The 26345-nt window shown below is 37.9% G+C and overlaps 1 protein-coding gene and 1 long non-coding RNA gene across 2 annotated transcripts in view; one reads left to right on the top strand and one right to left on the bottom strand.

Moving 5' to 3' along the window:
• Positions 1-4263: 4263 nt before the first annotated feature.
• LOC122450549 lies at positions 4264-7027 on the bottom strand. Its single transcript, XR_006272131.1, has 3 exons — positions 6892-7027; positions 6200-6301; positions 4264-4483 (listed from the first exon to the last, which is right to left on the bottom strand). It is a non-coding gene; the product is annotated as an uncharacterized LOC122450549 (long non-coding RNA).
• PPM1E (protein phosphatase, Mg2+/Mn2+ dependent 1E) overlaps positions 6685-26345 on the top strand; it is a 239168-nt gene continuing 219507 nt past the window's right edge. Inside the window, exon 1 of the mRNA XM_043482886.1 lies at positions 6685-7310. Within this exon, the coding sequence (XP_043338821.1) occupies positions 6859-7310 (452 nt within the window). The 5' untranslated portion in view covers positions 6685-6858. The remainder of the gene's footprint in view (positions 7311-26345) is intronic.

Raw genomic sequence — 26345 nt, 5'->3', positions numbered from 1 at the left:
CTGATCTTTCAGCCTTCAGTGTTTCTTCTGAAAGAGTATTTGTATATTAAATTTTCTTAAAATACAGTGTTCATCATGTTTCTTTCAAAATCAATATTTTTGCCAATACTTACAAGTAATTGTAGTTCCATCTCCCAGTACAGTTTAGATCTAATCTTGAGCTTTTGCCATGCCTGTAAGCTTTATACCTTAAAGATTCACGAAATTATTTTTTCCAGAGATACAAAATTCCAGGATTTTATATGACACCTGAAAAAGATATTTGATAGTTTTATATGAATGGTCCAAGTTTATTTTGCATCGATATTTTGGCTTGCTGCCTTTGTGCAAATAACTGCAATACATTGTACTGACATTTAGGTATATGGAGGTTCTTCAAATCTTAATAGTCCCCAACTTGCAAAATTATTGGAAACCACGTGTGCTATATTGGTGCCAGATATGTCATTTATAGATCACTCTTTCATAAGCCAGTAAGTCAATTCATATGCCCAAATCATTTCCCTTCTGGAAAAGCTACATTGTATCAGCATGGTTACCATGTGTGGTAATTGATAATGTCTGTGCCACATGGCTTACTTTACCCTTGTCCAACCCAGCTATTCTACCACCTATGATTACCATATGTTACAGCACTCTAGGTTAATGGAATCATTTCCATCTTCCCCTCTAGTCACAAATGTCATTGTGGCTCAATTCCATCAGCTCCATACTCAATGAAGAATAAAGTGGTTGGTACTATCTGAGCACAGGAGATGACTTTGTGAAGAGTTTTCATATTTAGTTGTCTGCTTCCTTTTCATTTAAAAAAGCAGTTGGACTTTTAATGAATGCTCTGGAGTGCGTAATGGGCATCTGCTGACTAAAAGAGAATACAATTAATATCACTCTTTAATTCTTGCTTGTATTTATTCTAAATAAATATATTAAGGGAATAAAAATTAGATGATAATAATATAGACTTTTTTTTATCACCATAAAGTACTTTTTGGTTTTTATAAAGTAAAAACTAGTAGCAAAATATTGAAGTGGATTTTTTAAATGGAGTCAATTCGTTTGAGAAGAACCATTTATTATAGAAGGAATATATTACATCTCAGCCACTTATAGTATCCTTATTAGAAATTGCCATCAACCCCTGCCCTCTTCCTGTTTCATAAGCACGTCATAGTAAGTTAAAAAAAAAAGTTTGATTCCTCAAAGAACTAAGCAAAATAAAAACAAAAGATTGTTATCATCAGTGGTTAAAGCATTAAGAAAAAAAGTTAGAACCTGTTTTGGGGACTTCTTTGCTTTTTAAAACTGATGAAAATAGTGCATGTGTACCTGATATGAATTATTACCTGATGTGAATTCTAATTTTGACAGCTATGGACTGTTGCTGCAATATGACCATGCTGCTGCTGCTGCTGCTAAGTCACTTCAGTTGTGTCTGACTCTATGTGACCCCATAGACGGCAGCCCACCATAGTAGCCAGCAAAAGAAGAGGAATAAAAATATAGTAGTAATATTTTTGGCAGCAAATGGATGTGATTTAACAACTGTATTCATACAATAGAATACTACTCATCAATAAAAAAAAACCAACTACTGATAAACACAACAACATGGGTGAATCTCAAAAACATTCCGAATGAAAAAAGTCTAGGCACAAAAGAGAACATACCTCATGATTCCGTTTATGTGAAATTCTAGAATAGGCAAAACTAATCTATATTTAATTATCCTTATCTTCTACATCTTCTAGGATGTAGCAGATGTAGGCAGAGTATGTTGAGGAGGGAGGAAGATGCTCTTATTTGAAAATATTTATGTGCTCAGATTTTTCAGTTGACAGGTATTCTCTTGCTCCCGACTAGTCAGTTTGACAATGCAATCAAATTAGTATCTCCAAAGTACTTATTTATTAGTTATCCATTAATTTAAAAAATATGAATGGAACATTTTATATTTGTAATTTAATATTCATCATTAGGCCTAGCCTTAAACATTTCTCTAGGAACAGATCAGAGATATATGTAAGTCCCCTTCACAGTTTCCCCAATTATTATTAACATTTTACATGAGTGAGGTATGTTTGTTACAACTGATGAGCCCATATTGATATTTTATTATTAACCAAAGTACATAGTTTACACTTGGGTTCACTTTGTGTTGTGTGTCCTGTGGTTTTTGACAAATGTCTAATGATTTGCATCCACCATTATAGTATCATACAGAATAGTCTTTGCTTCCCTAAAAATCCTGTGTTCTACCTATTCATCTTTCCCCTCCCTACCTTTGAACCACTGGCAGCCTATTCATAATTTTTTTTAAGGTTTTAAAAATAACATGTATTTCCTAAAAGTTAACATATGCATAATAGGAAATCATTTACTGCTATCTTCAAGTATACTCACTGTTCAAGTAGCACCTTTGAAAACCTAGACTTGCCTTAATGACAGCTTAATCCATTTATAGTTGTCTTATATATTTTTATCACTCTTTAAAGTATTATTTGTTATTGTATTAATTGAGATCCAGTTAAGAAAACAGAGGGAATAGAATACAGGAAATCAGTTACACACATGATAGGAGCGCTAAAAAGCCAAAAGGGAAGGTACAGCAGTATCTTAGTCTGACTAGGCTGCTATAATGAAAAAATCATAAGTGGGGTGGCTTACAAGCAACAGAAGTTTATTTCTCACAGTTCTGGAGGCTGGAGTTCAGTGATCAGGGCGCTGGCAGATTCAGTGTCTGGGACAGACAGTGGTCTTCTTACTGTGTTTTCGCATTTAGAAAGGGAGAGGCGTCTCTCTTGCACCTCATCTTTAATGGCACTAATCCCATTCATGAGGGCTGTGCCCTCATAACCTAATTACCTTCCAAAGACCCCCACCTCCTAATTAATACCTTCACCTTGGGGGTTAGGATTTAAACATATGAATTTTTGGAGCACACAAATAATCCATCCATAGCAGGCAAGATTAGGCAGCTAAAGCCAGCTACCATGTCTAGGCTGATGGACAAATGGAAGATGATGTTTCTGGAGCTCTGGGACTGGTGTCAAAGAGAAAAGCTGGAATCCCAGTGCACAGGTTCAGGGGGAGCAAGGCTATAAAGGAGAAGCAGCAAGCATTAGGACTGAGGTAGGGGACAGGGAAGATATATCTTGGCTTTTTGCCTTTCCTTCCACCTTCTAGTTTCCTGCTGATGTCTCCCACTGGGCAAATCGCAGCTGGAACTCAGCTGCCCAGGAACCTGGTGAATGCAGCTTGAAAGAGTCAGCACCCCAGTAATACCAAGGAGAGCAAAGTAGGGGAAGAAATGGATGTGAGAACAAAACAGGGACCAAGCAGTAATCAATTCTTTTTAACTTTTAAAATAAACCTTATTGAGGTATAATTTATGTAACAATACACTTATTTAAAATGTACACTTGGATCATTTTTGACAAATGAATACACCTATATAAAACACCCAGTCAAGATATAGAACATTCTAATCCCTCCCACAAAGTTCCACTTACTCCTTTTCCATGAATCCTCCACTCCACGTCAGTCCTAGACAACCACTAATCTGCTTTCTGTGACTATAGATTAGTTTTGCCTATTCTAGAATTTCATATAAATGGAATCATGAGGTATGTTCTCTTTTGTGCCTAGACTTTTTTCATTCATCATGTTTTTGAGATTCACCTATGTTGTTGTGTTTATCAGTAGTTGTTTTTTTTTTTTAATTGATGAGTAGTATTCTATTGTATGAATATACCACAATTTGTTTATCCATTCACTATTGATGTACACCTGGGTTATGTCCAAGTTTGAGCTGTTATGAATAAAACTACTGTAAAAAATTTATATACAAGGGGTTTTTTTGGTGATGTGTGTCTGTGTGTTTGGTGGATACGTTTTCATTTCTTGTGGGTAAATATCTGGGAGATGGATTACTGGGTCATACAAGAAACTGCCTAACTCAACACTGTTATTTAACCTTTTTTTTAAGTTTTTTATGATTTTTGGCCGTACCTCATGGCTTGTGGGATCTTAGCTCCCCAACTGAGGATTGAACCTGGGCCCTTGGCCCAAAGCACCAAATCCTAACCACTAGACCACCAGGGGAATTCCCCTTTTGAATCTTGAAATATCATCCTTAATCATGAATGTCCTTGAAAGAACATGTGCATTTCCTCCAAAGAGCTAAGGGTTAGAGAGAGAACAATTCTTATGACAAATCTAAAACAAAACTTTAAAAAATTAAATGCTCTTAATGCATATGTTTTTTATAGCTCTATTTTAAAATAGACAACAAGAAAGGGGATTAGGGAAGTATAAGAGGAGAGGAACTGAAAAGGAAAGTAAAGCAATGCAAAATAATGACTAAAAAGACTTCTTGACAATGGCAGAATCATCCTACACAGCTGCTCTGAGATCCCAGCACTGCTGTCAGCAACCTTCTGGCGAAGCTCCTCTGTCAAATGGATGCAGCAGGATCCATATTGATCTTTTGTAAAGAAATATCTTCATTAATATAAGCAAACACACCTCTCATTTATAGTAATGTAGAGGTGTAGGCTTTTTCTTTTACTCTTAGTAGTAATGTTTCCCCAACACATAACACTTCCCTTTGATATGTGGGTTGAGTCATAAATTAACGTCACAAATAAATGTCACCTAGACGAGGGAGGCAACTACATTACAAAGTAGGAAGGTGTTGCTTGATGTGAATTGTTAAGAGTTGACAGCTTTGTGCTCTTGAACTAAATGTCATTGTGTCAAATTCTGAGATATTAAATAGTTGTTGGAATGTAAAATTGCGGACATTTAGGTTTTGTACCCTTATAAGTTATGTCAATCTTTTCTAGACATTCTGAAATGGAAATGAACAGGTGGATTGAAAACAAAGGCAAATGACGAGTCTAAAGACTTTCTTGGCATCGCATAAAGAAGTTGCTCTACACTGGTGATATTTTAAACAAAACATGTATAAATACAGTTAGCTTGTCTGGAAACAGACTTATTTATTGGGTCTTACCATTTACCTTTGAGACAAAAATAAGTAGTTACAGAGGACTCATGCATTACTCAGTATACACTTTCTATCATGTATTATTTAATCTCAAGCTAACAAAGAGAATGGACGTCTATTTTACATGATGCCATAATGTACATTAGTGAGCTCAACCCACTTATTCTTAAAATAACAGTATCACATCAGGGATTTAGAATACAGTATTATATGAAAACAGTTGGCAGGGAGACTCCTTCTGCCATTAATAACTGACTAGAAATGTTATTTCAGACCCTAAATCCAACTGAAATCCAGAAGGAATAAATGGAGAGGATGGGGGGGATGTTTTGTGAACATGTTTTTCAAAGTGGAGGAAGAATCACTGTATTTTTGCTGAATTACATGCTGCCATGGCCATGGCAGTATGCAGTAATGATGCTGTCATCTATACAGCTGTGTAACAACACAGCTTCTCCCTCTCCCACTCCCCTCGGTAAGGCTTGAAAATAATAGGTTTGTGTGTAGTTTGGTAAGAAAATTAGAATAATTTAAAGTTGTTTCACTTTCAGTCTACAAAAATAGAGACTCAGGGGGATGGGGAAGAAGAGCAAACAAAATGTACCAAAAAATACAGATTATGTAATAAAGTATATATTTGTTGTTGAGTCACTAAGTCATGTCGGACTCTTTTGTGACTCCATGGACTGTAGCCCCCCAGGTTCTTCTGTCCATGGGGTTTCCCAGGCAAGAATACTGGAGTGGGTTGCCTGCAGACACTCAAGAAGGGTGTCTTGATGTGCTGGAAAACTGATGGCTTTGCAGTAAAAAGAGCTGTTTTTAGTCCTTGTTGCATCGCAATATCTTGAAGTCTCAGTTTTATCATCCATGGCATGGAATCATGGTAATACCTTGAGGCGCTATTACAAGGATTAAGGGGATGACTATAACGCATAAACTATAAAGCTTTTTAAAAATAAGGCTTGATAGACTTATTACACTGTTGAGTCTTCAAAGTCAGAGAAGAGTACAGGAAAAAGGGTCTAGAAAGGCTTTATAAGCTGACAATCTGGGTTCCAATTCCAATGCCACGACTAGGAGCTTCCACACCTTGAGAAAAGAAATGTACTTAATCCTGCTTCCTCTTTTTGGGAAGTGAAGATAACACCACTTCACAGAATCAGATGAGAGAATGAAGGCAAAGGAACCTACCTTTGTAGATTTGAATGCCTTCCCCTGCAAACTACTTATCAAATTACTGTCATCGACAACAGAAGGTGTTCACACCGTGGTATCTTTCCGCACATACGGACCCTAAGACATGACAGGACAGATAAGGAAAACTGAGGTGAATCCACATCAAGGGGAGACCAACAGCTAGACCGGGCGAACGTCTTAGTTCCCTCTTAACCACTTTGAGGTTAGGGTATCCACACAATGAAGGCATTCAGAGTTGGAGAGGGGACCAAGTCGAGTGCCCCTTTCGACTCTGTGGACTCGACGGGAGGGACCCTGAAATTCCTCCTTAGAGGCCGGTTGCCATGGCGACGGTCTCTAGGCAGCTTGGGCTGAGCTCTCCGTAGGGCTAGAGGGTGGGCCTCCGCCGGACCCCGCGCGCGCGCCCGAGACCAACTTTCCCTCCAGACCCGCGAGGGGCGGCGCGCTCCGCCCCCCGGCCCCGGGCCGCGCACGTCCGGGCTCGGCGGCGCGCACGCCTGCGGGAGCCCTCTCCAGGCAACCTAGTGCTGATCGCTCGTGCCGGCGCGGCCGTTAACCGCCCTTGCGGGAGCCGGAGGCTCGCCAGCAGCCCCCCTCCCCTTCGCGGGCCTCCCCCACCCGTTTCCCCGGTCGGCCTTGGGGCATGAGCAGCGATGGCCGGCTGCAGCCCTGAGGAGAAAACTTACCGGCGCTTCCTGGAGCTATTCCTGGGCGAGTTTCGCGGACCGTGCGGCGGCGGCGAGCCCCAGCCGGAACCCGAACCCGAAGAGTCGGAGCCCGAGCCCGAGTCCGAACTGGTGGCAGCTGAGGCGCGCGAGGCGTCGGTCGAGGAAGCCGGGGAGGCGGCGGCCGCGGGGGCCGCGTCGGAGGAGGGGGAGCACGAGCAGGAGCGAGAAGACCCCGAGCCCGAGGAGGAGGCGGTGGAGGAGGAGGCGGCGGCGGCGGCGAGCGAGGAGGCGGCGGCCCGGGGGCAGTCGGCCGTGCCGCCACCGCAGACCCGGCTGCCGCCGCTGCCCCCGCTGCCGCGGCCACTGTCGGAGCGCATCACCCGCGAGGAGGTGGAGGGCGAGAGCCTGGACCTGTGCCTGCAGCAGCTCTACAAATAGTTAAGTAGCGGGGCTCGGCCGGGGGGTGGCCCGCCGTCCCCGCCGCGCCGGCCTCGACGCGGCTCCCTCTGCCGCTCGAACTGCTCGCTTTTCCGCTCCTCATCCCCCCCGCCCCCCTCACGCCGGCGCCCTGGCGAGGTTGGAAGCGCCCCCGCTGCTCGGACTCGGGCGGTCGGCGGCGAGGTGCCCACGCCCGCCGCGGCCCCCGCGCCTCCCGCCGGGGCCCGGGAGCCGCCCCCCGCGCCCTCCCGCCAGGCCCCCAGCTTCCAGCTTCTCCCCGGCCGCCCACTTCTTTCTCCACTTCTCACACCTTTTCTGCTTGGTGCCTGGGAAGGTCCTTCCTTCTAGTCTTGAGAGCTCCCTCTTCCCAGCCCTCTCCTTCCTCCTGGAGGTTTTCCTCCCTCCCGGGTCTGTCTGTTTCCCGGCGCGAGTCCCCCCCTGTTGTTTGGCGGCGGAGAGACGCGGACTCCTTTCTAGGCAGGAGCTGCTTGCTAGGTGCTTCCTGCGTAACCGCAACAAAGATGATAATCCCGGTCCCAGATCCACAGGAGGGGAGACTGGAGTCGATTTTCTCCTGTTGGGCGCTCGGTGTTGAAAGTGTAGATGGCTTAATACACGGAAGCTTCGTATCGTAGTTTAATGATACTTGATAACTCATAATTGGGGGAGGTGGGAAGGAAATGGGGAGGGACGGGTAAGGAAAATTTTACCTGCGAGCCTTCAGGTGAAAGACAGAGCCGAAATTCGTTAAAGTGGAAAACTCTGGCTGGTTTGATAAAATTGCAATTAGGTGCAGTATTTTCAGTCCATTAAGTAAGTAGATGGGGTAGAGAGAAAGCAGATGGCTTAGCTACACAGATGAAAGTCTAAAATAGAAAGGTCAAGGCTTTGCCTTTCATCCCAGTTTTTATGGGCCTGAAATAGAAGCAGTTTACAATTGCGTTTCTTTCTAAATGGAATTGTCCTGAAATAATGACAGAGGAGAATACTAACAAGTTTCTGAGAACACTGGTAAACCTCTGGAGCCTTTTGCCATTCTGCTGATAGTTGTAATGAAAGGTGTTACTCTGTCCCCATCAAAAAGTTTACTACTGCAAGATTCACTGCAGTTAAGATCACTTCTTGGATTTTTTTAAAATCTTAGATTAAGAGAAGGACCTGGAAAGTAAAGGTTTTGTCTTTTTCCAACCCAACAAACACCTGATCAAATCATTCTTCCTGTTAAAACAGAAGCTTGTCAACAGGAAAAAGCACTGAACATACCTGTTGTAAAAGTGGACTGTGTTGATGTGTCCCATACTTTATACACTATTGAAATTTCAATTTTGAAATACTATCTGGTTACCAAAGTAATACTGCTTTTTGGGAAATGTAAAATGGCATGTAAAAACATCTTAGGAGTATTTCTTCCTGGTGTTTGTAAACAATCATAGAATAGAGTTTATGAAATATCATTTTTAATACTATATAGACACTTAAGACTTCTTGCTTAAAATAAAATGGAATTGTTTACTGAAGTGGAAAGATTTATCTCAGCATCAGACTAACTCTATTTTGACAATTTTACCTTTACAAATGCAATTGCAGAATTAAAGAAATACGCATTTAAACATTAGAGAAAGTCCATTTAAAAAAAAAAAAAAAGAGTCATTAGTTTAGAGCAACTTTGAATATGTACCATTCAAGGTTTTTTAAAAATCTGTATAAAGATGATGGTAGGTAGATGTGTGTTTTGCCACATGGAAAGGAAGCAAGATTTTCAATACATGTATAAACTAGAAAAGTATTCAGGTTATAAAATGGCCATCTAATTGAGGAAGTTTAGATTTGAAGTAAAACTAGCAAAATTGAAGTTGGAAAACATTATTTCACTTTAAATCAGAGATTTCATCATGTATACTGTTTTGTGCAGAAGCTATTAACTTATGTTTTACTCAGATATAAAATGCCTGGCTTGTTTATGTAAAGTATCTTCAGGGTTGTTAACAGACTGAAAAAAAAAAAACAAACCCCAAAACCTAAAAGTCTCACAGTTTAAAAACACATACTTTTTGTGCTTTATTTATTATGTATGAAAGAAAATCATACAACTTGGCCACAAGAATCAGTACTGGAAGACATTGTAGAGATAGATCATTTTCTTGTTCGCTTCATTTTACAGAAGAGAAAACTGAGGATCCTGATTCAGAAATGACAATTTATGTACAAATGGTTTTCCAGCATTTTTCAATATAGTTTTTGAACCTCAAAATTCTTGAGTTGTCAAATTTCCTAGGAAAAGTTGAGTTATCAAATTTCCTAGGAAACACTTTGAGATCATTCTAATTAGGAATATGTTGGAATTACTAATTTGGGGGAGGTGAAGTTTTTTTGTTTCTTTTCTTTTCCAAAATATTTTCTCAGATACCCACTCTCTCTTTATTTTGGGAATTCTTAATATTCTTTAGAAACTGTCATGCTTGTCAGAGTGTGCTAAAATACTTAAATGAAGTTACTTGAAATATATATTCACCAATTTCACAGTTGAAACTAATGTAAGAAGAAACTAGAACCACTTTCACAAGTCTCTAGACTATTTTTTCTGTCAGTATTTTATAAATATATAGTATGAAGCTACAGAAAAAAAATAAAGGTGCTTACTTTCTCAATACTGTTTATGTATACACTGGCTGAAATTTTACTTCAAAAAATATAGTGAATGTTTTCCCCAGCATTTTGCTTCTCTCAGAGTTTAAGAACAGTAGATATATTTATCATTCTTCATTTTGGTAAACTCAAAGCTTAGGATTAGCTTGAGATAAGCAGTTACTTAGGTAAGTAAAGGATCAGGTTTAAATCGACAAAATATAGTTATAATTAGCAACTTGAAAGTTTTTCAGTATTTGTGATAGAGTTTTTGCTTTTAATGGGAAATATGTACTTAATATTTCTCTGCTAGAAAAAAACATGTAACATTTTGAAAGAAAAATTATTTGAAATGTTAAAAATCCCCTAGGATGAGAAAGATCTCTGTTGTGGGCTATAAATACTTTTTTTTAAAGGCCCATTTAAACAGTTTTGTTTCAACTAATTAAATCTTTAAGAATGAATAATAAATTCCGGCAGTTCCTTAGAACTGTTTAACTGAATTAGTCTATTCCATGTCAATAAAAAATTCCAGTGATTTGGAATCTTCAGCTGCTCATGTAAAAATTATCTCCTTTACTCCTGTAAACTAAAATGCCCCCTAAGAGAGTAAAATAAATTCTAATGATGCAAAATTAGGATTTTTGAGGTTAATGGATCTCTTTGAAAAGGTGGAGGTAAGATATTTTATAGCTTTGAAATAATTTCAGATAAAATTTACAGCTGATCTTATAGCAGATATGAATAACCTTGGATAGGTTGCATAGGTCAATGCTGTATTTTATTTCTCTATGTTATTGTATGGGGGATAAATCTATTTGTTTTAACCCAGAAGAAACAAATACTCTGAAGTCTGTATTAGAGCTACATGTCAGTACATTTTTAGAGCAGTTGTCTCCTCAGTTATTCATTTAGTCTGGGTTGGACTTCTCAAGGAGGGGGAGATATTTTGGTAGCCTGGCAAAGTTAAATACTTACAGATGGTTTACAGTAGTAATGAGGGTGGCCACTTTAAAAATGGCTTGGGAAAGAAAATCATTGTTTATAGACACTAATAATTCAGTTGTATTGAATTATGTGACTCATTAATGACTTTGAGATAGATTAGAAAGCCATTAAACTTTGACTGTGTATATATATGAAAAAATACATGGATGGGAGTTAGGCCACTCATTTAGATTCCCCCCCCCCCCTTTTTTTTTATTGTTAAAAGTAGTAAGAAGTAGCAGAAAAAAGAAAATAGCAACCGTTTGGCGTAAGCCATAATTTTCGGGTTTTTCTCCTACATCTTAGACTGCCACTTCTCTGTGAGCTTTTAATACTCTGCCTAACCCTTTTATATTGTTGTTTGGTCCTTGGCCTTTTCAAGTTTGGTTGGCTTATTTGTCTGTCGTCAACATCAGTCTCTCCCATGATTTTGGTTATTGTAGTTATGCTAATAGCTCCCAACTCTGTCTCCATCTTTGCTTTGACTGCTAATGGAATGGCTCTATCCAGATGTCTAAAAGTCTTCTCAAATTAAACTGTCCAAAACTGAATTTGATCTTCCATCTCTCTCTGTCTCCCCCACAGAAGACAAAGCTAAAACTTGATTCTCTTTTTAGTGGGTTTATCCTTGATTTCTCCTTCTCTCCTCCTCACGTTCAGTCAAATTTTGCCTTATAAATACCTCCTAAATATGTCCCTCGCCATCGCTACTGTCATTGCTGTTTCTTCCCAATCTTCTCCAATGTATTTTCCCCAGTGTATTAATAGTAAAGTGTTTCCTCTAGAATCTAGATTATATAGACTGATTAATTGTCACCCATTGCTTAAATATTTTACTGTTTACCCGGTATTAGCCAAACTGGGGTGAAAGGCACAGCTCTCCAGTCAGACACAGCCAAGTCTGCCCGAGGCAAAAGTTGCAAGGAGTTAGGGTCCAACTATAAAGTTAGAGGGAAGGAAGAGTGCACAAGACCACCCTCACTTCTGACACTGACTATAATTTTCAGGTTTCTTAAAACTACCTTCAGATTTGATAATTTGCTAGAAAGACTCACAGAACTCACTGAAAGCTTATTATATTAATGGATTATGGTTCAGTATAAGGAAAAGTTAGAACTTAGAACCAGCCAAAGGAAGGGATGCATGAGCTGCAATCTGGAAGGGTTTCAGATGTGAGGCTTCCATTGTCCTCAGGGATGTGTCCCTCTCTCATGGAGTCTTGCCAGCCCAAAAAGCTCACCTGTTTCGCTGTCCAGTTTTTATTGGGATTTATTGGTAGATTGCTCACATGGTTGAACTTATTAATAGTTTCCAGTCTCCCACCCCAGGCTGACACCAAATGATCCAAGGGGCCCACCATGAATAACAAAGACACTCCTGTTACTCTAGAAATTCCAGGGATTTAGAGGTTACCTCCCAGGAGCTGGGGACAAAGGCCAGACTTCTTTTTGGCAAGGCCAGTTCTTTATTGTATACCTTCATCACCTATTTCTCCATTGCCCTACAGATAAAATCCAAACAAGCCCTTATAATCTTATCAGTCCCATCCCTGAATCACTGTCCACCCACTCCATCCCACCCCTAGAAACTATACTTCAGCTGTTTTAGACTATTAATGTATTAGTTTGAATGTGCTGTGTTTGCTCTTACCTCTGTACCTTTGGACACAACATGTTTGATCTACCCTGCTCTCCCACTCCGACTTTACTCTGTCCAATCTTTAACCCATTCTTCAAGTCTCCATTTCACATCGCTTTCTTTGTTCACCAATCTCACACTCATAATGAATTAGATGTCTCTTCTGTGTCTCCTTACAGAACACCTAGTGCTTATTTCTCTTGTTCAGTTCAGTTCAGTCGCTCAGTCGTGTCCGACTCTTTGCGACCCCATGAATCGCAGCACGCTAGGCCTCCCTGTCCATCACCAGCTCCCGGAGCTTACTCAAACTCATGTCCATCGAGTCGGTGATGCCATTCAGCCATCTCATCCTCTGTCGTCCCCTTTTCCTGCCCCCAATCCCTCCCAGCATCAGGATCTTTTCCAGTGAGTCAACTCTTCGCATGAGGTGGCCAAAGTATTGGAGTTTCAGCTTCAGCATCAGTCCCTCCAATGAACACCCAGGACTGATATCCTTTAGGATGGACTGGTTGGATCTCCTTGCAGTCCAAGGGACTCTCAAGAGTCTTCTCCAACACCATAGTTCAAAAGCATCAATTCTTCAGCGCTCAGCTTTCTTCACAGTCCAACTCTCACATCCATACATGACCACTGGAAAAACCATAGCCTTGACTAGACAGACCTTTGTTGACAAAGTAATGTCTCTGCTTTTTAATATGCTATCTAGGTTGGTCATAACTTTCCTTCCAAGGAGTAAGCATCTTTTAATTTCATGGCTGCAGTCACCATCTGCAGTGATTTTGGAGCCCCCCAAAATAGAGCACTTGTTTTTTTTTTTCCCACAGATATTTATGTATCTTGACTAGTGGTCTTCAAACTAAGGTGTACCCAAGATAATCCATTTCAGTGAAGGAATAAAATATTAAAATCTATTTCTTTGTGTACAAAATATGAACTTAAGAGCATCCCCTGGCAGTCCAGTGCTTAGGATTTGGCATTTTCACTGGCATGGCCCAAGTTCAATCCCTGTTTGGGGAACTAAGATCCCGAAAGACAGGTGGCATGACCAGAAAAAAAAAAGGAGTTAAGTGCTAGTAATACTTGACGTATTGATTGAGAATGGCAGCTTGTCCTGTGTGACAGCTGGCTTCATGTTAAATACCATACATGAGGTATCCTGATGGCCTGCAAGTTCCTTGACTTAGAATTGACAGTGGCACCTTTCCTCCAATTTTCAGAACATTCTGGATTATTGCTGTTTACCTACTCTCATTAAATGGATTCCTTAGTTGTATTTAACAAAATTAACCCTCACAAAATAGATAATTGACTTAAAAAATTCCTGCAAAGAAATCATAGGTTGAACATATTATTTGTAATGCAAGTGTAAGAAGCAACAAAACTTGGAAGCCTATACTTCTGTCTTTAGTTTTATTAGTTTTTTTAAAGGGTGATTATATTTGATGAGAAATCTGTGAAAATGTAAGTATTAAGTAGTTTATATAGAATACAGCATATTCAAAGAAATACTGATAATACTGCTGGTGAGAGTGGTACGTATGCATGGATATGCATGTATGAAATTTATATATGTATATATACACATCCACACATGAGAAGTGTATATCTACATTTAAAGTGGGGTATTCATAATGTTACAAATGATTTTGATAAAGTGCTTGAAGGCAGTTGCACTAGATTATTAGCTACATGTTTGCCATCAAATCCCTAGGCCAACAATGACGGGGACATATACAACACACGATAAATCCAGTGAATGAGCCAAGAGATTAAACACAAAATATTGTTCCTAACTATTTTTAAACTGCTTTTTGAAAAACTTAGTAAAGTTTTGTATTCTCATATTTTAAAACTTTTTATTATAAAAAATTTAAAGTATATAAAAAGTTGTGTACTTACTGCTCAACCTCAGCAGTGATCAATTTGTGGCCAGTCTTTTTTTCATCTATACCTTCACACATCTCACTCTACCTCCTGTGTAATTTTTAAATGAATACACAGTAATTTAATCACAATGCTATTAGACATTTTAGGTATTACCAGTTTTTGGTTGCTCTAAGAATATTTTGATGGTCATCCTTTGAGCAAACCTTTGATTTTCTTAGAGTATATTTATAAATAGTATATGGTGTTGGGATTACATTAAAGATATTCACATATTTAAGGCTTTTGGTACATAGTTTTTAAATGTCTTCTAACAAAGTTTTGTTAGTTTACTGTCTGAGAAGATATATATATAAGAAAAAGATAGTTGATATTATGAAATGATTTAAACATTTACAAAATAACAGAATAATAAAAATATCCATATACCCCCATTCCAAGAAATTATGATTAAGATTATTTTAAGGAATTAAAGCATTTCATACATAAATTAACATTTCATATGAAATTGAAGACTTTGTCACTCTCTTCTATGAACTCATTTCCTTTTCTTTCTTTCTAGAGGTAATCTGGGAATTTAGGGAATGTAGCCCTCTGCTCATTTTATATTTTTACTACCCACATATTTGTATGGTCAAAATTTGGGTGGCTTTTTTGTTTTTGTTTTCATAAATAGCTTTCTTGAGACTAACATTTTTAAAAAAGATTCATTGATACATACAAGAGTTTTTTCATTTTAGCTACTATATAGTATTCTGTATGAATATACTATGATTTATTTATCTAATTTCCTATGGAAGGACAGTCAAGTTGTTTCTAATTTTTGCATGTTCTGTACTATAATGGCTAAAAATTGCTGCTCTTCTGGGTAAATCGTGATATCTCAAAAGCTTAATGTAATGTTAGTTTATTTCTTGCTCAGAGAGTACTTTGAACGGAGAAGGCACTGTGTTCTATGGAGTGATTAATGGACTCAGGCTAGGAGAGTTTTTCATTTTTGGTCTATGGTTTCCAAGGTTGCTCCAGGCATCAGCGTACATCTAGCAAACATAGGAGTGGAGAATGGTATTAGAGGCCAGACCTTAGAAGTGGCATATACAAGTTTGTTCACTTTCCATTGACTAGCATTAACCCCATTTGAAAAATTGAAAGACACGGTGAATTTATTTTATTTTATTTAACCCAATATATTCATATATACAGAAGGGGAAAGACTAGAGGTCTCTTCAGAAAAATTGGAAATGTCAAGCGAACATTTCACCCAAAGATTGCCAAAATAAAGGACAGAAATGAGAGCAACCTAACAGATGCTGAAGAGACCAAGAAGAGATGGAAAGAATACATGGAAGAACTGTACAAAAAAGATCTTAATGAACCAGATAACTATGATGGTGTGGTCAGTCACCCAGAGCTAGACATTCTGGAGTGTGAAGTCAAATGGGCTTTAGGAAGCACTGCTGTTAATAAAGCTAGTGGATGTGATGAAATTCCAGTAGAGCTGTTCAAAAACCCAGAGGATGATGCTATCAAAGTGTTGCACTCAATATGTTAGCAAATCTCTAAGGCCCAGCAGTGGCCACAGGACTGGAAAAGGTCAGTCCTCATCCCAGTTCTAAAGAGGGATAGTACTGAAGAATGTACTGAGAAAGCGCTATGCTTGTAAGGGGTCATTTGATTAGATCAGGCCCACCAAGATAATCTCCCTGTCTTAAGATCAACTTGCCCTATAATATAGCACAATCACCGGAGTGATATCAAGTTAGTATTCACAGATTTTAGCAATTAGTTCAGGGCATCTTTGGAAGACCATTTCAGTATTGTTCTTGCTACAGTAGAGAAGCAAGATTGAAGAGCATTAATTATTTTGAGGTCTTTTGATTTCACTTCTAAATGAAAGAAAAATACTTTTTACCCATTTCTTTTGGTCTCCACTCCCACCACTGTGGTCCAAACTTCCATCAACTCTTAGCAACCCATAGCAACTCTCCTAGCTGTGCTTTAATCACAGTGGTCTTGACTTTGTTCCCAGAAACTGCCATGCTCTGTCCTGCCTCCGGGACTGCACTTTTTTTTTCTTTTCCCAAGCAACTTTCCCCCTTCTCTCCACTGTCCAGCTCAACCGTTAGGTCTTAACCTAAAATATATCTTCCTCATAGAGGTGTTTCTTTACCAAAGGTCTAAATTAAGTCTTGGTTTTTGGTTTCCATAGTATCTTTTTGCTTTTTCTTTATATCTACTTACCATAATTTATATATATATATATTATTTGATGTCTCTGTCCCAGACTGAGGGCAATAGATAAAGAATGTTTTGTTTACCTTTGTGTATCCAGCACCTGGTGCAGGTCCTGGCACATAGTAGGCACTGTTAAATATTTATTGACTAATCAATGAATCTTCAACTTTTTCTCTGCTCTGTCCAGGTTGTTTCCTTTCTAGATTTTTATAGGCCTATTCTCATTACCTTCTTTCTCTTTGTTATTATTTTCTTCCTTTCCTTTACTCTGAATGGTGAAGGAGCTTGGCTTCTATTTTATATGGTTATTGGTATATGTGGCTTCTATTTTATGTGGTTATTGGTATGTGTTAACATTTTCATCTAGCTGCAGAAATATGTTTGCAGTTTTCATTACTGCAAACTGTACAGTCCAAAATGAAAATTTTGTGAACTTGAGTATTCTTATGTAAATTCTTCGAGAATACTGTGAACAATGACAATTTTGAAGCAAAATAATACTTTATAGAGAGTCAGTGAAAGTCGCTCAGTCGTGTCCGACTCTTTGTGACCCCGTGGACTATACAGTCCGTGGATTTCTCCAGGCCAGAATACTGGAGTGGGTAGCCTTTTTTTCCAGGGGATCTTCCCAATCCAGGGATCAAACCCAGGTTTCCCACATTGCAGGTGGGTTCTTTACCAGCTGAGCCACAAGGGAAGCCGCTATAGAGAGTCTTGAGCTAGTTAAAGGGCTTCCCAGGTGGCTCAGTGGGAAAGAATCCACCTGTCAATGCAGGAGATGCAAGAGACACGGGTTCTATCCCTGGGTCGGGAAGATCCCCTGGAGTAGGAAATGGCAACCCACTCCAGTATTCTTACCTGGAAAATTCTGTGGACAGAGGAGCCTGGTGGGCTACAGGCCATGGGGTCACAGAGTCAGACATGACTGAGCACAAACGCACATTACATTACCTTCTTCGAGCTAGATAAAAGGTTGAGATTGTTCTTAATTCCTTGTGTGTATTTTCCTTTAAGATTTTACCTTCCAGTGTATAGCTCTGAGGAAAACTAGCCCATTACTTCCTGTTTTAGTTTCAAGTCATCAAAGAAAAAGAGCCAAAAGACTTTAACACAGTACTGTAAATCAACTATGCTTAAGTTAAAAAAAAAAACAAAACCAAAAGACTAATCTGCTGGGTTAGAAATATCAAAGATAATCTTTTTCCAAGTGACTTGATTTCATAATGAATATAAGATTCCTACAGAAGCATTACAATTTTTGTCTTTTATGGATTTGAATCTTTTGACCTACTTTCTACGGAACCACAAGGCACAGCCTCTGATCTTTGATATTTATACAGTGATTTCTTATTCACATTTTTTCTACTTTGTGAATCTTAGAAACTAAAATAAAAACTGGTTTTTAGTAAGCTTGTTTTTTGAGAAGTGTATTGTGCTACATCCAGTTTTCACATTTGTATATAAAAGCATCAAAAAATGTAATGCTTTTAAATTGGTATATATGGTATTTATAAAATTGTGTTTGGGGTATGTGATATATAAAATTCTTTCTTAGGCTAAAAATCTAGAGGGCAGAATCATGTTGTAAGCATGTTCTTTACTGAACCTAACAAGTTATGGTATAAATATGAGAGGTGATGCCATTAAATTTCAGGTTATCATGAATTTTACAATGGGAATGACCTCTGAAGTTTTGCAATTTGATTTCTGGCAACACTGAATATTAGTTCGTATAGTCTTGGTGTAGGCAACTTATTAATAATCTCATATATTACTTAGAGACTTGTTATTCACAGTTTATGTACACACAATTGGATAACAAAAATATTTTTAGTTTTTCAAGATCATATGGAAAGTTAACTGTGCATCTAAAAATAATTTTCAGTCTTTTAAAACAAATAAATACAACTTTGCATTTAAATGCCCTTTACCAGGGTAGTCTCTAATCATAAATATCTTTCTGTAAGACTTAGTTAACAGTGTAAACTTGCAGAGGTTTACACCTCTGTACCTGAAATACTAATTGTACAACTAGTAATAAGTAACAAAGTCGTAAACTGCTCCTGTTTCTGTTATTGGTACTGCATTTATTGAGAGCTTGTTCAGGCACTGCTTTATATTTAATAACTCACTTAATCTTACGAAAAGTGTTTGATGTCAGGTTCTATTATTAGCCCAGTTTGCAGATGCCGAGTCCAAGGCACAGAAGGCTGAAAGAACTCAAGTGTTTACTATCAGTGGTGTCACTAGGGCATGAACCCAGGCCGACTGACTTAAAGGGTTGTTGCTTTGACATTCATTTCATGGTTTTCATGCTATGTTACAAATGTGTTTATATGGGGAAAAATCTCGGTAAAGATGCAGTTCAGTTGTTTGAATTTTGACCACCACCATTTCTGAGTTTAGGCTCTTGTTTCTTGCCTTGATTACTTTGGTAGCCTCCCAACTAATGTGCCTGCCATTAGTCTCTTTCCCTCTAATCTAGGCTCCCTGAGTTTTCTGACATAATTGAATTCATGGCAGTTCTCTAAAGATACCAGATTATTTCTTGCCTCTCTGCCTTTGTAAATGCTGTTTCTTCCTCATGAAAATCACTTTCTTGGCTAACTTAATTTACTTTCTCAGGGAGAGAGGATGGTTGGATTTTTATTTTATCTTCAACCATAGCATCCTATATTTACTAACTGTAAATAAAGAACATGCTAGGTTTTTGCACCAAATATTTTTGTAAACTCTTGCCTCTAATGAAAGATAAGGAAAAACTAAAAATTTGTTTGCTTATTAAAAGCACAATTTGGAATCCAGAAACTCTTTAAATAATAGACTGAAAGAAGTTCATAACTTGGGATATAGCTCATAATAATGGCAAACAAGCAAACATCCCTATTCACTCACTCAGGTGCCTGGAGATATTTTTTTCTGTATTGTAGTTGTCTAATCCTGCAATGTGTTTCAGTTTTTAAACTTTAGTATTAACTGTTGAAGTAGACAAAGACACCTCTTTTCTATACAGTTTTCATGCCTAATATCATAACTATCTACTCAATATAGTGTCTCTTGGAAAGAAATCCTTTCAAAAAATTTTAAGCATAAACAGTAGTATTTTTTGTTCAGTTAATTTGCAGTGTATATTAATGTCATATATTCAGTATGTAGTCTTTTAGAAGCCTGTAAAATACATACTGGTCATTAATAAGCAGTGGATTATAAATTAACAGAAACCTGTGATCACTTGTATTCTAGAACTGTTCTAGAGTCATTATTGTAGTAAACCATTATTTCTTTGCATAATGCACTCAAGAATGGTTCAAAGACAAGAGTGGTTTATCCTTCGGAATCAGAATGTCATTTTAAGATTTCTTTGCACACACTGCTTTATTTCTGGCTGTGCTGGGTCTTTGTTGCTGCGCGTGGGCTCTTTCTAGTTGCGGCAAGTAGGGGCTACTCTAGTTGCGGTGCATGAGCTTCTCATTTCAGTGGCTTCTCTTGTGAGGAACAGACTCTGGGCACAGAGGCTCAGTTGTTGCGAGTTGCTGGCTCTAGGGCATGCTAGCGTCTCGCAGGCCCTAGAGGGTGCAGGCTTCAGTAGCTGTGGTGCACGGGCTCAGCTGCTTCACAGCATGTGGAATCTTCCCGAATCAGGTATCGGACCCATGTTGCCTGCATTGACAGGCAGATTGTTATCCATTGTGCCACCAGGAATTCCAAAATTCCATTTTATATATTAACATATCCAGTTTATGGATAAAGATCAAAATACATTGAAAATCAAATATAAAAATAAAAGCATTCTCTCAGAATGAGGCCTTTTATAAATACTTGATCAAACGAGTTAAACATTAGGATGGAAAAGTTCATTAAATATTATATTAAGTAATTAGTAATTTTTATATTCCTACATAGGTCAAAATTACCGAACCATGAAAACTGAATTTCTTCTCATTTCCCCAAGCACTATGAAAGAGATTTGAATTAAAGTTTGCTATGTTGAGAATTTCCTTAATTTTAGAAACCTGTTTATTTTACTGCAGCTTTTCTAAGAGATTGTCTGAAAAAGATAACCTTATGTGTGACTTGGTGATTTTTGTGGTTAATATATGCCATGAAAAAATTATTATAGTATTCAGTTCATGAAGCATTTATGATCAGCATTTATGAGCATTTATGTTCAAGTAGGATATCGAATCATTTGGTATTTTGTAATATGTATGCTGCTGCTGCTAAGTCACTTCAGTCGTGTCCGACTCTGTGCGACCCCATCCCTGGGATTCTCCAGGCAAGAACACTGGAGTGGGTTGCCATTTCTTTCTCCAATGCATAAAAGTGAAAAGTGAAAGTGAAGTCTCTCAGTCATGTCCGACTCTTCGCAGCCCCATGGACTGCAGCCTACCAGGCTCCTCCGTCCATGGGATTTTCCAGGCAAGAGTACTGGAGTGGGGTGCCATTGCCTTCTCCATGTAATATGTATAATTAGTAGTAAATCCTAAAAACAGTATGATTAAAGACAGTGTCCTGTATTGAAACTGATACTAATGGTGTTTATTTTCTTTACTTATTCACTTGTTTTCCACCTCATTACAGAAAGGATTTCAAGTAGCAAATTAATTTTACAATAATGGGAGTAATATTTATTTAGTCATCAAAAAATTAAGTATCTACCATGTGCTAAGCATTGTGCTACATGCTGTTTATACAGAAATAAAATACATGTTCCTTTCCTCAAAAAGTGTGCGGTTTAGAGGAAAAGCCAGACAAGTCAACCAGCAAGTATAGTTAATAATAAAAATTATTATTAACCCTGTTATGTATGAGGTTATATACTAAGCACGTTGCATTGTTATTTTCTATTTTTAAATCAAGAAATTAATGTTTAGCAAGATTAGTTAACTGACCTAAGGTGACAGAGGAAGTGGTGGGGTGGAATCAGAACTTGAATTCAGATATGCCTGACTCTATACTGGAGAGTAATGCAGTGATGCAGTGACACAATGATGCAGAGGATTTTATGGGGACTGGAAGGTGGGTGTGCCAATGTAAGCTATTAGATTCTAGAAGAAGATGCTTAAATTCAAGTTTAGAAGACTAAATAGGAATTAGCAAAGAAGAGGAGGGAGCTGAAAAGCATTCCAGTGGAGAGATTACCTTGTGCAGAGGCGTGGAGAGGAGAAAGCGTAGCCCAGTTGGGACTTGTCTGATAAGCCCTTATTTTTCTGAATAAAGGGGAGTAAACCTGTAAGAAAAACTGGAGAAATAACCCCTAAATCATTCATTCATTCATTAATTTATTCAGTCAGTATTGGGCATTGTAGACTCTGTATTCACTGCATCTCTGGGATGATGGACTTTTTAAAACTACAAGTCATAGAAATACCAGTAATGTTAAAATGCCACATAATCAGGAACCAGAAAAACCTTATGCTTTTTCTTCTGTCCTCTAATTTTTTTTTAATTTTTGGCTTTTAGAACAATGACTTCTAAATTATAAAATCTCCCTCTTTTCTGATCATTTCTTTCATCATGCTTCTTGATGCCAACTAGGGTGAAAATTTTAGAACTGAAGACTGCCTAAAGTGTTCTCAGTTGAACTATGCCTAAGTTCAGTTTACTGCCTAAAAATTTATGAAAGGCTAAGTATGCTTCTCTGTGTCAGTATCCACTGTATGAACTTATCGTTCAGAGGGTAAATGTACTGGAAGTATAAAACAGATCCTTTCAAGGACATGTTTAGAGAGAGAAGCACGTCAAGCTGTTGGGTGGAGATACAGGACAACACGAGACCATGACCCAGATTATACATCAACACATAAAACCTAGGAGGTAGGGAATGATTTTTCTGAGTTTGAAGGAATGATGTTTATCATTAGGACATATTTATCATTCGGTGATATGATTGATTATTAGTTTTCTCCATCTTTAAAATCTGAAGAGATAAGTTTCAACACTCATTTCAAATGCTGTCTTCTAGTAGAAGAATTTCCCTGAGGTCAGCTAGAAGTAATTATTCCCTCTCTTGAAGTCCCCAGCATTTTATCTGTATCTTTTTAAAAGCATCCAATAATTCCTGCATTTTTATAATGTCATTTATATGCATGTCTTATCTCCTCTATTAAACTGTGCATACCTTCCTTGAAGCAAAATTCATATTTGATCCCCAGCACTAAGCTTTGCACATATAAGGCACTGAGCTAATATTTAATGAATTAAAGCATAGCATCCCTATCATAAACTAAATCATGCAGGCAGTGTTTCTTTTTTTGGCCACACAGTGTGGCCTGTGGGATCTTGGTTCCCCAACGAGGCATCGAACCTGTGCTCCCTGTAGTGGAAGCATGGAGTCCTAACCACTGGACAACTGGGGAAGTCCCAGGGCAGTGTTTCAAAGTGTTGCACATGAATCCCTTACTTCGGAATCATCTGGAATGTTTTATTCAAAATGCAAGTTCCTATACTCCTGCCCACACCTACTGAATAAGAATTTCTGTGGTTCCCAGGAATCTTGTGAGTAAAAACACTAGATAATTATGATGTACATTAAAGTTTGAGAACCCACTGCCTTAGGGAGAATGTAAGAATCCAAGTTAAAATTGAGTTTACATTGAATTACAGATATACTTACTGTTAACAATAATAAAGTTTAAACCATAATGGAAAAGACTTTGAAAAAGAGTGAATATATAACTGAGTCATTTTGCTGTATAGCGGAGATTGGCACAGCACTGTAAATCAACTATACTTCAATTTAAAAAAATAAAAAACAAAGTAACATTTTGTAGGTAGCATGTAAAATGAAAATATAAGAAGAGAAAAATGAACAGAAAAGTATTTTCAGTGCAATTTTTCTGTATGTCAGGAAAGATCAGTGTTCAGTATTCTAGAAATTTCAGTCTTAAACAGCATGTTTAATCTAAAATAGTGATGCTCATTTTCTATAAATGCATTTGAAGTAAAGCCCCATAGTTTTATAACTGAAGATGAAAAAAAGATGCTTTGAACATTCTTAATGACACATTCTTGTATTGCTGTATGCATAGATGTCTTTTAGGGCATAATTTCCTATAAGAGAGTTTGTGACTCATGGTTTTATTGTAAGATGTAGGAGACTTCCCTGGTGGTCCAGTGGCTGAGACTCTGAGCTCCCAAGGCAGGGGTCCAGACCCCTGGTCAGGGAACTAGATCCCACATGCTAAAATTAAGACATGGTACAACCAAATAAGTACCTAAATAAAGTATTTTTTTAAATAAAATGAAATATGTATAAACATCTATTCATTTATTCGTCGAGTACTTACTGAAAATTTGCTATATACTAAGCATTCACTGGGGCTTCCCAGGTGGCGCTAGTGGTAAAGAATCCACCTGTTAATGCAGGACTCGTAAGAGACCTGGGTTCAGCCCCTGAGTCAGGAAGATAGATCCCTTGGAGGAGGGCTACAGTACTCTTGTCTGGAGAATCCCATGGACAGAGAAGCCTGATGGGCTATAGTTCATGGGGTTGCAAAGAGGCAGACACAACTGAAGTGACTTATCTCACACGCAAGCATTCAGTATTCTAGGTATTGAGGATAGGATGTTGTGTAAAACAAAGTCCCTGCCTTTAGGGAGCTTAAATTCTAGTAGGAAATTCTACATAAAATAGGTAAATACAGAGTAACGTCCGTGTAAGAGTAAGTTAAAGTTCTGTTTATTAGACAAATAGGACATTATCATTCTTCCTACAGTTATTGAATGCCTTATGTACTCTGTAAAGGTACTTGTTAGGTACCCCTCTTGACTATGGTTGACTCCTCCTAGCCATTAGGTAAAATGATAAGTTAGTAGCATAACCAGATCTTTCATTTATATTTTTAAAAACTTAAACATTTAGAGTAAGGTTCATACTGGTTTCAAACTTAGAGAACAATATGTTGTTCATAAAATGTTCTTTTTCCTCTGTTAATTGTAAAGCAGTAGTTACTAAGGGTAGTGAATTCTGATTTTTTTCCTGTTTTTTTTTTAAATATATATATTTTTAATATGCTTGTTACATCTCTCCAAACTGATTTTGCATCTCAGTAATACCCAGCAGCCTACAGTTGGAAAAGTATAGTTCTCTTGTATGAATATTCTGTAATTCAAGTATGCCCCTTTTGTTGGACAAATTTGGTTCTTTCCATTTTTTTTGCTCTTATTTGTAAGTTCTTAAAAGTGTGTATGAACATATTTACCAATGTAATTCATGCTGGTTATAATTATTTGTTGTTAAAGTATTAAACTGTGAATCTCCTTTATCAGTTTGATGTGTATCCTTTCAGATTTTCCTTTTTTTTCATGCAAAGGTGAGATACACTGTCCAATTATTAAAATTATTTTTATGGTCCTCAGTACAGTTTAATAACTTGCCTTACATTGGTACTGGGCATGGGCATTTTGTGTTGTTGTTAATTTTTTCCTCCAGCTTTACTAGGGTACCATTAACACATAATATTGATAGTTTAGGTTGTACAAAGTGTAAAGTGACAGATTTTTCAATCCATTCACTCTCTATATCAATCTCTATGTCAATCTCACTTTTTTTTCCCTTAAACAAAAATAAGGTTAAAATATTCTAACACCGTTACAATTTTTTAATGAATGTATCATCGATATCTTTTCATATCAGTATGTAAAAAGTTATGTCATTATAGGTGGATCATAATCTAATTTTTCCACTTTTTAAAAAGACTCATTTTTGAGTGCATTGGCTGTTTGTTGCTCCATGCGATCTTTCCCCAGCTGCGGTGAGCAGAGACGACGCCCTTGTTGCGGTGAACGGGCTTCTCACTCTGGTGGCTTCTCTTGTTGCAGAGCACAGGTTCTAGGTGCTCGGGCTTTAGTAGTTGTGGCTCATGGGCTTAGCTGCTCTGAGACACGTGGGATCTTCCCAGACCTGGGGTCAAACCTGTGTCCCCTGTATTGGCAGGTGAATTCTTAACCACTGGACCACCAGAGAAGTCCTAACTTTTCCACTGTTAATTTTTTTTTTTTTTTCTTGGCCACTCCGAGCAACTTTTGGGATCTTAGTTTCCCAACCAGGACTAGAAAGGGCCCTGGCAGTGAAAGCACGGAGTCCTAACCACTGGGCTGCCAGGGAGTTCCCAGTTTGAACTGCCTTTAATAGTACATGAGGGAAAAGATTTCGCATGGTGTTAACATCAGATATTTTCAACCTGGATTTTTGCCAGTCTGATGAGAAGAAAAGTCTCTTTTTAAATTTGAATATATTGGATAAGCATCTTTTCATATGCTTATTGGTGATTTATGTGTCAGAAAATGCTTGTTTATATCCTTTGTGGATTTTTATATTTATCTTGATTACTGATTTGTAGGAAATTTTTATGTATTATGGTTATTAGCCTCTTGAGTGTTATATATTGCAAATGGCTTCTCCCAGTCTATAAATTATCTTTGAAACTTCATTATGAAATCTTTTTCTATATAGAAGTTTAACTTTTAGTCCTTGATTAAATCAGCTTTCTTTTTTTTTCATTATGGATTCTGGGATTTGTGTCATATTTTAAAGGGTGTAGTTGACCTTTTCCACTTATTTTCTTATATTTATCCTCTGCTTATAGCTTTCTTTGCTTATTCATTGAGAATTTTTGTATTTGATACTATTTGGTTGCTTAAAGTTGATACAATTATTACTA

This window comes from Cervus canadensis, chromosome 1 (assembly GCF_019320065.1).
Source record: "Cervus canadensis isolate Bull #8, Minnesota chromosome 1, ASM1932006v1, whole genome shotgun sequence".
Taxonomy (NCBI): domain Eukaryota; kingdom Metazoa; phylum Chordata; class Mammalia; order Artiodactyla; family Cervidae; genus Cervus; species Cervus canadensis.
The sequence above is the reverse complement of the archived record's forward strand: the minus strand, read 5'-3'. Positions and strand labels throughout refer to the sequence as shown.